This window comes from Schistosoma mansoni, assembly GCF_000237925.1.
Source record: "Schistosoma mansoni, WGS project CABG00000000 data, chromosome 3 unplaced supercontig 0105, strain Puerto Rico, whole genome shotgun sequence".
Classification (NCBI taxonomy): Eukaryota; Metazoa; Platyhelminthes; class Trematoda; order Strigeidida; family Schistosomatidae; genus Schistosoma; species Schistosoma mansoni.
The window spans coordinates 661,575-676,833 of record NW_017386009.1 but is presented as its reverse complement, the minus strand read 5'-3'; the positions used below and the strand labels follow the sequence as shown (position 1 = coordinate 676,833).

Here is a 15,259-nt window from a genome sequence, read left to right as displayed (position 1 = left end):
ACAAAAGGGGGGTTTTTAAGGGGGTTTACCCCCTTTTTTCGGGACAAGCCGTTTCAGGGGGGGGATCCTTTCCTAAAAAGAAAAAGAAATTTTTCCAGAAATTTCGCCGATTTTTCGGAGGTCGGTTGCGTTACCGCGCTGGGCGCACGCCGAACCAAAGGCTGACACACACCAATCTCCGTGGACAGAGGTCGGGAATATTAACCCGATTCCCTTTCGCTACAGGGGGCTGCAATGCAACAGTACTTTGCAGATTACTGAACAAAGCCCGCGAACGGACAATGTCAGGCACCCCGTCTCTGTTCCGATTTACCGGATCACTTAGGACCGCCTGACCCATGGTCAACTGCTGTTCCCATGGAACCCTTCTCCACCTCGGCCTTCAAGGTTCTCACTTGAATATTTGCTACTACCACCAAGATCTGCGCCTGTGGTTGCTTCACCTAGGCTCACGCCTGAGGCTTCCCGCTAGCCACAGCGACCCTCCTACTCGTTGCCGTCACTCCATGCCTAGACCAAGTGCAGCTTGCCCTCACACAGCATAGGCCTAGCTTACAGCAACGGTCCGGTATAGGTCCAACGCTCGAGCGCCATCCATTTTCAGGGCTGGTTGATTCGGCAGGTGAGTTGTTACACACTCCTTAGCGGCTTCCGACTTCCATGGCCACCGTCCTGCTGTCTAGACCAACCAACACCTTTTGTGGTATCTCATGAGCGTCGTGTTAGGCACCTTAACCGAACGTTTGGTTCATCCCACAGCGCCAGTTCTGCTTACCAAAAATGGCCCACTTGGCACTCACATTCAATGCAAAACTCCAATCAAGCGAGTTAAGCTTCTCACCCATTTAAAGTTTGAGAATAGGTTGAGGATGATTCCTCCCCAATGCCTCTAATCATTCGCTTTACCGGATAAAACTGTTTATTTCTCAGAATGCCAGCTATCCTGAGGGAAACTTCGGAGGGAACCAGCTACTAGATAGTTCGATTAGTCTTTCGCCCCTATACTCACGTTATACGATCGATTTGCACGTCAGAATCGCTAAGGTCCTCCACCAGAGTTTCTTCTGGCTTCAACCTTCATAAGCATAGTTCACCATCTTTCGGGTCTCAACGTGTACGCTCTTGCTCCGCCCCGACGGTGTACACAACACGAGGTCACATGTCTACGTCATGGGACGGGCCGGTGATGCGCCCGCTGCTCGCAACTTGGAAAGTATGAGCAAGACAACAGGATCTCACCTTAGTCCGGAAAAGCCGAACCTTCACCTTCACTTCGCCTTTGGGTTTCGTAACACCCGATGACTCGTGCACATGTTAAACTCCTTGGTCCGTGGAACTGATTTACCTACTGGTAAAGTTTTAAAAGCCAAACATCTTACTTGATTCAACTTTCTCCAATTTAAGACGAGTTTAGATATTTATCTGTAGGTAATTAAATCCTACAGTGAGTGTCAAGTTTAATTTTTCAATATTCTGATATATATTAGGTCAATTTTGTTTACATTAGTTTTGATAGATAGATATTCATATATATATATTTGTTTATGTTTGTATAAATATAGCCAGAATTAAAACTGGGCGATGGTCCTATTGGTGTGATATGTGCACCGACAAGAGAATTAGCATTACAAATCTATAGTGAGGCTAAAAAGTTAGCCAAAGTGTATAATTTAACAGTTGTCTGTGCCTATGGTGGTGGAAGTTTGTGGGAACAACAAAAAGCTTGTGAAGCTGGATGTGAAATTCTAGTTTGTACACCGGTAAGTTATATTATACACCACACGCATGGTGGTGTGACAACTCACTATTTTCTTATTTTATGTATTATTATCTTTCCTACTTTATGGGTGTGAAACATGTCCATTAAGAATCGAGGATATTCGTAGGTTACTAGTATCCAATCGTCGGTGTCTTGGTAGCATTGTTCATGTATTTTGGGACTACGGAGTAAATATTGTCTGGGTTGGAAATAGGGTACTAGGCAAGGATGTCAAATCGATCGATCAAGTAGTAAATCTTCAAAAGAAGTGGTCGAGACATGTGTTGTGGATGCTCAACTACCACTTAATTCGACGAGTGATGTTGTATGGTGTAGGAGTAGCTTGAAAGAAGGCTAGCGTTGGCCAAGCCAAAACACGGCATCAGTCCATGAATTCATTGACAATTGGACTGAGATATTAATAGGTGTAGACTATTTGGTTGGGGTCCGCGTGATTATCGTAACCAATGCTTAGAGACTTTGAATAACATGGCTCGAAATCGTTTGAGGTGTTTCCCCCAAACTCTGGACTTCGGTATTCCTCACAACGTTATTTGGTGTTTTTATTTCATTAATTTATATTTTCTTGAATTATATCTTCAATGTCTAGTCTTTTCAACCATCATTCATACTGTTACTACCTCAACTATTTTGTGATTTGACCTGAAAGTTTCATCTTTCTGTGCTAATGGGATATGGCAACCTGAACTGATGTATATACTTACCAGGTTCTACGTTGTAATCGACTAACTGATATTGTTATATCTTTTATTTTCAATCAGAGCTTCAGATCCTTCTAATTTTCATTCACTTTCATATATGAATATCTTGACAAGACTGTTTGAAATATGTAGAGAATGTAAAGGATATCATTTAGACCAACTTCATCTCCTCACAGTACATTTTTAGACTAATTGCATCGACACCTAAACTAATGATAGGGAGTGAAGTAGTTGAGCGTGTCGACTGCCTCACTTATCTTGGGAGTCTCATCAGCCCTTGTGGTCTGGTGTGTGACGAAATCTCAGCACGGATACAGAAGGCTCGTCTAGCTTTCGCCAACTTGCGCCATTTATGGCGTAGGCGAGATGTCCGTCTGGCAACAAAAGGACGGGTTTACTGTGCAGCAGTCCGTTCCGTCCTACTTCATGGCAGTGAAACATGGCCGATAAGAGTAGAGGATATTCGTAGGCTACTATTGTTCGATCATAGGTGTCTTCGACGCATTGCTCGTATATCCTGGGACCACCGAGTAAGTAATGCAGTTGTTAGAAAACGGGTACTAGATAATGATGGCAAATCGATTGATGAAGTAGTGAAACTTCATCAGTTGAGATGACTGGGACACGTGTTACGTATGCCCGACCACCGACTGCCCCGACGTGCAATGCTTTATGGTGTAGGAGTAGGATGGAAGAAAGCTAGGGGCGGCCAGACCAAAACATGGCATAAATCCATGAAGTCACTGACAAGTGGACTGGGCCATGTTGGTAGGTGTAGACTACCTGGTTGGGATTCGAGAGATGATAGCAACCTATGGTTAGAGACCTTGAATGACATGGCTCAAAATCGTTTGCAATGGCGAAGGTGCATCCACTTTTTGTGTTCTCCCAAATTCTAATCTTCTGAATTCTTCATGTCCGTATCTTTTTTCTCTTTCCAAATTTCTTTCACTGAATTATACTCCTTCAATAACATCTTCAAACCCTTATCTTTCACATAATACTTATACTCTTACTACTTCTACCAATATGGGATTTGAATCGACAACTTCATCTCTGTGCTAATTTGGTATGGCAGCTCGAACTGATGTACGTACGTACATACGAAGTTCTACGTTGTAACTGACTGACTGACTGACTGAATTGCTTCATTCATAAAGTCCCCGATTTATATTTTGATATGTGGTTATGAAATGTATAATACCTTATTTACAAACGTTCCCAATTCTACTGATGTAAGTGAATACTGTAGTTAAAAGATTAGAAATTTATTTAATTATTTAAGCACATAAATATTGGTACGAAAAGGGAACCAGATACATATGCACCACACAAATCTCATTTGATTTGTGTGAGGGCTGTGATACAGCCCGGTTGCCCAGACCGAAGCAGGTGGTTTTCTTAGGGGGCTACACCCCAAGCCTTTGACCTAAAGGTCTGATCCACAAGGCAGTGGAGCATCGTGAGGAGATGCAGTCCCATGGTAGCCGGTGACCAATATTTGGTTCATACGCCACTTGTTCCCTTAGGATACTGGAGCCCATGTGCACTATTGGTTTGAAATGAGGGTTTTCCAATTCCCCTAGGTGAACTTTCCGTGTCCACCAACCCGGTTAAAGCGCCAGACATTCGCTTTCCGTCCTCTCAATTTCGTAAATAACAGTAGTGCCACGCGAAGGCAGTGAGTAGGACTTCCCTGTCAGAGGCTATATACTTGTGGCCGTGTGAGAGCATTTGGAGAAGGAGAGCGAACTCTCCCTACTCTCGACCGTACCAGGGCATTTGGGGGCTAAAAGGTCAGAAAAACTCATTGTTGTTATTTTCTTCATCATTAAAGAGAAAATGTATACAATTCCAGACTAATGGTGAATAATTGTGTCGCTAAATAACTCTGACTGTAATCATTGTTATCACTTTGCTCTACTTGATATTTTTCCAACGTAAATTAGAAATGAGCATTTTCGGCAAAGTAATTTAAAAAGTAGAAAATATGTTAGACAGTCTGAAAATATCCTTCATCAAAGTCGCTAGAATCCCATTAAACCTCAGGAATTTCTGTTTTATCCAGTCGGCATTGAGTGAAAGCGTCTCAGAAACATCTAGAAGACGAAGGATCATGTATCGGTTTTTTTTGTTAATTACCTGTACTATTACTATATTTAGTGTGTTTTCAGAGAGGTCTAAAATTTCACAGTCAGATGCAAATCTCTAAATACCCTCCATTTTCTGTAAATAAACTAATCTTGGAGCAAAGCTCTTACTTATATTTCGTGCCTCTTCTCTATTGTTCGGGCTGATGTGCAGAATTAGTTTATAGCTATAGGAAGCGGTTAGGAAGGTAGTAATAAGCCTTCCAGTAGAGTAGCAGACTTATCAAAATGTTAGGTGTTATCGATGATACTTTTATCATCTATCCTGATAAAGGATCATATCAGATAAGCTTCTTAATTGTTTGAATTTATATCAGAGGTTATCTGTAACGTTTTAAATCCTCAGTACTTACTTACTTACTTACGCCTAATACTCCCAACGGAGCATAGGCCGCCGACCAGCATTCTCCAACCATTGTCCGGACGTTCCATGTACCTATAAAGAGTGTTGATCTGGTTGTTAGAAGGTGCATCGGCCTCATGACTTCCGAAGGAACTCGGCTTTCATCATGAGACGTCATAATTATTCCTTCAACTCCCAGGGCAGAGTTTAAATGGCTTGAATAATTTTTTCTGGTTAGCGTTTTTTAGCGAGTTGGTTTTCTACGGGATGGGGTCGCTAACCGCATGCCCAACCCTCCTCCTTTACCCGGGCTTGGGACCGGCAGTAGCCCCCAGAGGAGCTACAGACGGAGTTTAAATCTTCAGTAACTTTGTATTTATGTCCAGGAATTTTGGACATTTTCCCCGTTGAGTCTTATATATTAAAGTATAATTTCTACTATAGAATTTATGTCATGACTTAAAGTCCACTGTGTTTATATTTTTCATCCGAAATGTTAATTTAAGCTAGATTGATATGTACATATTACTACAATTGAAGTAATTGGTTCTATGAATTTGGTGTTCATCTTGTTATGCTGATGAGGTATGGCAACTTGGACGAATGCATATATGTGCCTGGTCCTGCGTTGTAGATGACTGACTGACTGGGTAGTTGCAGATACCTTAAGAGTTAGTGAAGAATACAATAACATACAGAATTCATCAATCAAATGAACTGATAAATGGTCTAACCTGTATAAGAAGACATTTTTACAAAAAATAACCTTATTTATTAACATAAATAACAAAATACCAAATAGATTGAATTTCACAAGGGGGTTTTGCGATTTTAGTAATTTTTTTATATAGTTGAGATCATGAGTCAATTGAAGCTAAACCACCATAGAAAACCTGGAAGCACTGGATGGCCGTTTCGTCCTATTGTGGGACTCCTCAGCAGTGCTCATCCACGGTTCCGCCTCACGAGATTCGAACCCAGGACCTGCCAGTCTCGCTCCAGAGCACATAACTGATAGACCACTGAGCCGGTCGGAATCCAACGATGTTAATGTTTGACCTTGAATTGTTTGTTTCTTTTTTCCTCAGTTGCTTATTCTCGTATATCTCTGTTTTTTTTACAATATTGTAGGGTAGATTAATTGATATTGTGAAAAAGAAATCAACTAATTTACGTAGAGTTACATATCTTGTATTTGATGAAGCTGATAAAATGTTCAATTTAGGATTTGGTAAATTTTATTTATTTTTCTAAGTGTATGTGTATTATGTGTGTGTGTACGTATGTCTGTTGTATTTTGATCTGTTCATATGTTTGTATTCATGTTTTATTTATGTTTTCTTGTGTAGTTTATTCAATATGTTTTATCTTATGAGTTTCTAAGGTCTGATTCACAAGGTAGTGGAGCATTGTGAGGAGATGCAGTCCTATAATAGCCGATGACCAACAATTGGTTCATACGCCATTTGTTCCATCAGGATACTGGAGCCCATATGCACCATTGGCTTGGAATGAGGGTTTTCCAATTCCCCTAGGTGAACTTTCCGTGTCCACCAACCCGGTTAAAGCGCCAGACATTCGCTTTCCGTCCTCTCAATTTCGTAAATAACAGTAGTGCCACGCGAAGGCAGTGAGTAGGACTTCCCTGTCAGAGGCTGTATACGCGTGGCCGTGTGAGAGCATTCGCAGAGGGAGAGCGGACTCTCCCTACTCTCGACCGTACCAGGGTATTTGGGGAGACTATGCAAATCACTAGATAAGATTGGAGCATACATTATATATTACCATATACTGCTTGTCTTTACGTATGATTTTGATTAAAAGAAGACTGAAAGATCGGGCAAATCAAAACATGCATTGGTCCACAAAGTCAGTAATTCTTTGACTATATCGTGTTGTTATACTCAAACTATTCGGTCAAGGTTCATACGATCATCGTAAACAATAATTGAAGATGTTGAGTAATATGTCTTATAATTGGTTACAATGATACAAGTGTTACAGTATCATTGTTATTTCCTTTTTATCATAAATCAATCAGAGTTGGAAACGTCAACTATTTGATTTTCAACACTCAGTAGCCTAAATTGTATTGCTATCGCCTAGTAAGATGATAAAGGTCTTGAGTATGTTGACGTGCACACGCATTATTGATGAATCTTAAACAACTATCTTATTTTCGACGACTTACTAACTAAATTCGATAGATTATGGCAAATTATTTTTTGGGAAGCAGTAACCAGTGGAGTTCAACCAAGTCTGTTGTAGAGATATCAACTCACTGAAGACAATTGGTGAACGGTTGCTCAAACATCGTGGATTGGTTGAAGTTAGACATTAACACCGCTGGATGCCGGCCGGCTCAGTGGTCTAGTGGTTAAGCGCTCTGGCGCAAGACTGTTAGGTCCTGGGTTCTAATCTCGCGAGGTGGGATCGTGAATGCGCACTGCTGAGGAGTCCATGGTAGGACGAAACGGCCGTCCAGTGCTTCCAGGTTTTCCATGGTGGTCTAGCTTCAATTGACTCATGATTTCAACTATGAAAAATTATTTTTATAAAAATTAGACCGATTATTATTGTTTATTTATTTATTTACTATTACTATTATTTAAATTTAGAACCTCAGGTTCGTTCAATCGCCAATCATGTAAGACCTGATCGACAAAGTGAGTTCAATGAATTATTTGTGATCGTATAATATTGATTGCAGTAAATATTTTATTCTCTTTTCTGTTATTTAACATATGCAAGTCTTCATTGACATGTCTGTTGTACATTACTCAGTCACTAAATAGTATCCCAATGTTCTATGGAATCTAACATGGGGAGATTAGAAATACGATTAGGGTTGGTCAAATCAAGATTATAATATGATATCAGTTCAATAGGTCATTGATTTTTGAACTAAACTATATTCAATGGGTTAAGTTTACTGATTGGGTTAAGTGAAATGATCTATGTACTTGTAAATTGTATTGCTTTTTATTCTTACCTGATGTGTTTTCTGATTGTTGCAAGGTTAGACATTTAAGAGTAATAGAGTAGCGACTTTAAGATAACGTCAGTCAACAACTGAGTACAGTTTTGTGCCATAACCAAGCATAAATCCATGTGTTAGTTAGCTATATGTGTTTGACGAGATATCCAGGACCTAGGTTTTGTGCTGTTCAACACTCGTCAACAAGAGTTACTTTGAGTCTTTAGGGAACTGATGCTTTCTGTACAATTCGATTCCATGCCACCCTACTTCATAGTCAAAGACGTCACCATTGAGCTATTCAGGCTACAACCGACTACATCTAAAAAACTATGATCAAAACATAGTACAAGCAGTGCCTGGTCACTAAGATTAGCGGCCACATTACCACCTGATCAATAGAATTCGATCAACACTAAGGATTAGGAAAACATGAAATTGGTCGCTTATTTATTATGATCAGTCAATGCATACATTTTTGTGCTCGGTTTTGAGCCACATTCTAGGTATGACTGCTAATAGTAATACTACTACTACCTAGCTTGTATAAATCAAAGTAGGTGGAAAAGGGCTAGAGCTTGCAACCCCTTATGTTTGAAATGATGAATCCTACTCAACAGAAAATAAACATTCAATTTGATTGCAAATATACCTTCCTGTCATTAATATGGTAGTATATCATTCATTCTTCGATTTCTTGAAGTGCTTATTCTTTAAGTTCATAGAATATACTTAAATTCAAACCAATTTTTTAGCTCTTCTCTTCAGTGCTACATTTAAACGTCGACTTGAACGATTAGCCAGAGATATTCTACTTGATCCTGTTCGTATTATACAAGGTGAATTAGGCGAGGTAAGTGCTAAAGTTTATTAATTTTGTTGTAATCTTCCATGTTTCTAATTGTTTTTTTTCGAATTAAAATGTTATTGGATGAATTAAACAATCACTATATATGCGTGTATGTGTGTTGGGTGATAGAATATCGTTTCAGTTCCATGCTCACATACACATGCCCCAAAATGCCTTGATACGGCCGAAAGTAAGGAGAGTTTGCTCTCCCTCTCCAAATGCTCTCACATGGCCACAAGTATATAGCCTCTGCCAGGGAAGTCCTACTCACTGCCTTCTCGTGGCAGAGGTGTTCTTTACGGAATTTAAAGAACGAAAAGCGAATGTCCGACGCTTTAACCGGGTTGGTGGACACAGAGGATCCACCTAGGGGAGTTGGAAAACCCTGATTCCAAAACAATGGTGCACATGGGCTTCAGGATCCTGATTATTTATTTATTTAAACACATATATATTGGTACAACAGGGCACCAGATACATATGCGCCACGCAAAATAATGAAAGTAGGAAGAGAAGGGATGAAAAGATAAGGCGGACTGAAATGTAGAACCAGAAGACTCTTTCAGTTAAAAAAGTTAGAACCACTCTTTATGAAGAAAGTAAAAGAAGGTTACAGCAGGATCGCCACTGGCTTCTATTCTGTGCCATATCTGATAACGTCTCTAGCCACTGTGTTGCACCATCTCTCGGACCCCAGCCAGGGAATCGTGAAGGACCAACAGAAGCTAGCCCTTTGCAGCTTTCTTTCATGCCACGACACTGTCATACACTGACCTCCTCTCCGCTTTTTCCAACCAGTCCCAGAGTCGGCGAATAATGCACGACGTGGAATTCTCTGGGACGACATTCGTAAAACATGTCCAAGCCACCGGAGTCGGTGTTTCAAGATAGTAACACCAATTGAATTATCGTCTCTGCACCCGAACACACGATGCCGAACCTCTGCATTACTAACATGGTGTTGCCACTGTATGTCAGCAATCCTTCGGAGACAACGATGATCGAACACAGAGAGTCGTCTAACATCCTCAACTCGGAGAGTCCAGGTTTCACAAGCATAGAGCAAAACTGCTCTCACCGACGCGTTGTAGATCCGACCTTTTACAGTCAGACTAACATCACGAAGGCGCCAAAGATGGCCCAGATTTGCATAAGCCGCTCTGGCTTTCATTATACGTGCACCAATCTCATCACTCACGCCACCACCATCAGGATCCTGAAGGAACGGATGGAGCATGAACCAATTATTGGTGACCGGCTACCATGGGACTGCATCTCTTCACGATGCTCTACTGCCTTGTGGGTTAGACCTTTAGGTCAAAGGCTCGGTGTGTGGCCCCCTAAGAAAACCCCCTGCTTCAGTTTTGGCACCTGGGCAGTATCACAGCCTTCACACAAATCAAATGAGATTTGTGTGGCGTATATGTATCTGGTGCTTTTTTGTATCAATATTTATATGTTTAAATAAACAAATAAATCACATACACATGTTGGCAGAAGTACATGTTTTATATCTACAATTCATACACGAATCAATGTACTTCTTCTGAAAACTATCTTATCACTTTGATTCCTCTTATCTTATTGTTACTCGATTGTGTAGTTACACTGTTGATCAACTTGAATAACTGATGTACACTTTTATTCCCATGTATTTAAATCTTAATTTCCAGGCATCTTAATAACGAATGATACACAGTACAAGAAACTTGCAACTCTAGAATAAAAAGGAATTCAAATAGTTAACGTATATGTATTATGTAGTTGCAAACCTGTCATGATTTTGTTCTTTAGAACCAGTTATACTTACGCCTGTTACTCCTCGTGGGGGAGCTCTTCTAGGGTTACTGCTGGTCCCCGAACCTTGACCATCAAAATAGTCAACTATAAAATGGGCGTAAAACGAACTAATAACACTATCTCTTTTGCTAGTCTTCTCATCAGTTTGTGTTCTATTTTTGTTGTTGCGTGATTATAGCATTCTCTTTGTGCTTACGTAACTGTTATTAATATTCTACTTCAGTTAATATAGAGGATAACAATTGACACGACATAAACATGACTGTCTAAAAACTGGTTTTGTCACGTTTTAATATCAATTAAGGGCAGAGAAAACCATTAAAAATATGGGGTCAGTCGACGACAGCTAACTGTTTGTAACTCTTCGACTGGGCAAACCTACAATCCTGTCAGGGATCAAAACCAGGACATTTAGGTCCAGTGGTGAGCGTGTTCTCTTTATAACGTTGAGTTGGAAGCCTATGGTCCCAAACTAGAATGTGACAGTTATTCAATGCTTCCTAGTTCATATTATAACCCCAACCAAGGGTTGGAAATGTTTAATTGGGTGACATGACTTAGAAACGGTAAGAGATTCATTCACCCTACTCATCTTCTAGATATTTTTACAGTCTAAGTCACAAACCGATCTCACCTAGACCAAAATTGAAAGCCTGGAAGCACTAGATAGTCGTTTATCCCTAGTATGGGACTCCTGAATAGTGCGTATCCATGACCAGACATTCGGGGCCTGAACCTAGGACCTTCGGTCTCGCGCACGAACGCTTAACCCCTAGACCATTGAGCCGGGATCTAACAGTATTTTCTTAAATCAATCCACGATATTGGGCACTGCTGAGGAGTCCCATACTAAGTGGCCGTCCAATTCTTTTAACTTTTCTATTGTGGTCTATCTAAGGTCCATTCATGGTTTAAACCTCCACAAATCCCCTATTCTTCCAGATATGTTAAGTTTCTGTATTGCTTCATCCATACCTTTTCGCTCCTCGAACCATATTCTCCAATATTTGGTTTTCCTTGCTGTCATCACTATCAAAATTATTTCAAGTTATAATGACAGGATTTGTGTTTAAAAGGGAAAGAACAGTCAGCAATTATTTCTGTTTGTAAATCAGGTTTCTGAGGCCTAGTATCAATAACTTCAAGAAACTGGAACTTGACTGTTTTCTAATCACGTTCAAAAATTCAAAGTACCGACCTGATGTCCTGTGTCCAAGAGATATCTATAAATTATTGAACTATCCAAAATATTCCCTCTTTTTGACTAGACCTTCTGAAATATGTTCAAAGACTTAAAGTAAGTCATTCCTCATCCTCAACCAGTGTAATCGTTTGGGCAGGTATACATATATCTATTGTCATTAATTGAAATATCCCAAAACTGTAAACATGAATACTGTTCAACGTGTTTTGTTTTTAGGCTAATGAAGACATAACTCAACATGTTGAGATTTTCGATAAAATCGAACAGAAATGGGATTGGTTAACACGCAATTTAGTCAGATTAACTACTGGTAAGTAAAGTGTGAAAAAAGTTATGTAGTTAATTTGTTTCCTTGTTTTCTTAAGGTTTGTTGCAATAACAGTATTAATCATTTATGTTTTGTTGATGAAGTGGTTATGAGAAATATGTGATGTATGGTTACTGTCTGGGCACTATCACCAAGCAATAATGTCCTGTATAAGAGATTGGAAATAGAGACCAACGGCGGCAGACGACCATGACATATCATCAGTCCACAAAGTTGGTTTCATTTGTCTTGTGAGGTGTAAATCTCTACTCCTGGTTATTATCAGCGCGTTTATCGTAATCTATGGTTGAATTTCCAATGTGACACAATTCAAAATCACAGTGAATAAAACGTATTTACCCTACTTTTTGAACTTACTTATTTACGTCTGTTACCCCTAATGGAAGAGCATGGGCCGGCCACCAGCACTCTCCATTCAACCCTGTCCCGGGCAACCCTTTACAGTTGTTATTCATCCTTTTCATATCTGCTTCTATTTCCCGGCGTAATGTGTTCTTTGGCCTTCCTCTTTTCCGCTTCCCTTCACCATTCCAAGTTAGGGCTTGCCTCGTGATGCAGTTTGGCGATTTCCTTAATGTATGTCCGATCCACTTCCACCGTCTTTCCCTAATTTCCTCTTCAGCTGGAAGTTGGTTTGTCCTTTCCCATAGTAGGCTGTTGCTGATAGTATCCGGCCAGCTAATGTTGAGGATTTTGCTTAGACAACTGTTTATAAATACTTATACATTCTTGACGATGGATGTAGCAGTTTTCCACGTTTCAGCTCTGTACAGTAGAACTGACTGTCTTGACGTTCGTATTGAAGATTCTCACTTTGAAATTAGTTGACAGTTGTTTTGAGTTCCATATGTTCTTCAATTGTAGAAATACTGCCCTTGCTTTGCCAATCCTCGCCTTTACATCTGCATCAGATCCTCCTTGTTCATCAATGATGCTTCCCAGGTATGTGAATGTTTCCACATCTTCCAGAGTTTCTCCACCAAGTGTGATTGGCCTGGCATTCTCCTTATTGTATTTGGGAATCTTGCTTTGTCTTTCGGGTATGTTGAGGCCTATTGATGCATAGGCTGCTGCTACATTTATTGTCTTCGTCTGTATTTGTTTGTATATATGGGGTAGAAGGGCTAGGTCACCTGTAAAGTCCAAATCGTCTAATTCATTCTGACCTGTCGATTGTATTCCGTGTTTTCCCTCAGATGTCGAGGTCTCCATAATCTAGTCAATCGCCAGAAGAAAGAGGAAGGGGGAGAGTAGACAGTCTTTTCTGACTCCGGTCCTTACTGGAAATGCATCTGTCAGCTGTCCTCCATGCGCGACTTTGCACTGTAGTCCGTCGTATGAGTTCTGGATAATGTTGACAATCTTCTCAGGAACTCCATAGTGTCTAAGAAGTTTCTACAATGTTCTTCTGTCCATACTGTCAAACGCCTTCTCATAGTCAATGAAGTTGATGTACAATGACGAGTTCCATCCAACCGATTGTTCCACGATTATCCGTAGTGTCGCAATTTGGTCTGTGCACGACCGATCCTTACGGAATCCATTGTGTTGACCTCGAAGTTGTGCGTCTACTGCATCTTTCATCCGGTTCAGCGACACTCTATTGAGAACTTTTCCGGGAACTGACGTGTGTGATGTCTCTGTAGTCCTCATGTTTGCTCAGATCTCCTTTTCTTGATATCTTGATGAGGTGTCCTTCTTTCCAATCCGTCAGTGGGACTTGTTCTTCTTCCTAAGTCTTCCTTAATAGAAGGTGAAGCATGTTTGCAGTTACTTCTATGTCTGACTTCAAAGCTCCAGCTGGTATATTGTCAGGTCCTGCCGCGTTCCCGCTCTTGATTTGTCTGATGGCCATCTTGATTTATTCAATCGTTTGTGGAATATCATCTATAGGAAGGTTTTTTCTGTTCTTAAATCTCGGTGATTGGAATGCCTTCTTTGTCCTTGACGGGTCTCTCTGATTTACTATATCTTCTTGCTAGTTTCTTTGTTGTATCATATGGTTGTTCCATATTTTTTTCTCTTGCAGCTTTATCCGCTGTCGTTGCCAGATCTTTCACGTATTTCTGCTTGTCGGACCTAATGATCTGATCCAATTGTTTGTTTACTATGGTGTATTTGGCCTGAGCCTTGACTTTCTCTGTTCCTGTTCGACTGTCGTTAATTGATGTCTTCTTGTTCTTCCTGTCTTCAATCTTGTCCAGGGTTTCTATATAGACCCATTACTCATGATGATGCTTCTTGCGACCCAGAACCTCCTGACACGTTGAAGTCAATGCTTCTTTGATCCCTTTCCAGTTGTCTCCCATCGAAGTTTTTCCTTTGAATAGATCTTAATACGCTTAAAGCCTGTTGTTGAGAGTTATCTTGAATTGGTTGAGTTTGTTAGTATCTCAAAGGAAGGCTGTATTGAACCTTTGTAATGCTGTTTGTCCAGTCTTCCAGTGTTTCTTTAGCTTCAGTTTCATCTTGGTCACAACCAGGTGGTGGTGGTGATCTGAAGCTATGTCAGCTCCTCTCCTAGTTCTCACATCTTCCATTGTCCTTCTGAATTTTTGTTGATACAATTATGATCTATCTGGTTCTGTGTAGTGTGATCTGGTGAGATAGACCGATGTAGCTTTGTGTATGCGTTTATGTGGAAATATTGTGCCGCCTATGACCAATTTGTTGAATGCACATAGATTTGCAAATATCTCCCCATTTTCATTTCTCTTTACCAGTCCATATCGTCCCATTATATCTTCATATCCGATGTTGTCCATTCCGTGGCGTTCAGATCTCCCATTAGGATGGTGAGTTCCTTTCTGGGGCACTTCGCTATGATTGATTTTAGCCTCAAGTAGAACTGATCTTTGTCGTCCTCATTGCTATAATTGGTGAGTGCATAACATTGGATAACTTTAATCGCGAATCCCTCCTTCTTTGTTTTGAATGATGGCTAGATGATTCTGGATCCGTGAGATTTCCATCTTATTAGTACTTTACGTGCTCTTTCGGACGACATCAGATCAACTCTGAGTGAGTGGAGGATTTACCTCTTCATGACTGGGGTATAGCAGCATCTCCCGTATCTAGACTTTGTTGTTCAGCTTGGTTCCAATGGGTTTCGCTGATTTCCAGTAT

At 40.4% G+C, this 15,259-nt stretch overlaps 1 protein-coding gene across 1 annotated transcript in view; it reads left to right on the top strand.

Annotated features, from left to right (window-relative positions):
* Smp_131770 (DEAD box ATP-dependent RNA helicase, putative) overlaps positions 1 to 15,259 on the top strand; it is a gene marked incomplete at its 5' end in the record, with an annotated part of 33,686 nt that overhangs the window by 11,928 nt on the left and 6,499 nt on the right. The window contains 5 exons of the mRNA XM_018791300.1: positions 1,563 to 1,760; positions 6,106 to 6,205; positions 7,593 to 7,640; positions 8,707 to 8,804; positions 12,022 to 12,115. Coding sequence (XP_018645513.1) covers positions 1,563 to 1,760; positions 6,106 to 6,205; positions 7,593 to 7,640; positions 8,707 to 8,804; positions 12,022 to 12,115 — 538 coding nt within the window. The remainder of the gene's footprint in view (positions 1 to 1,562; positions 1,761 to 6,105; positions 6,206 to 7,592; positions 7,641 to 8,706; positions 8,805 to 12,021; positions 12,116 to 15,259) is intronic.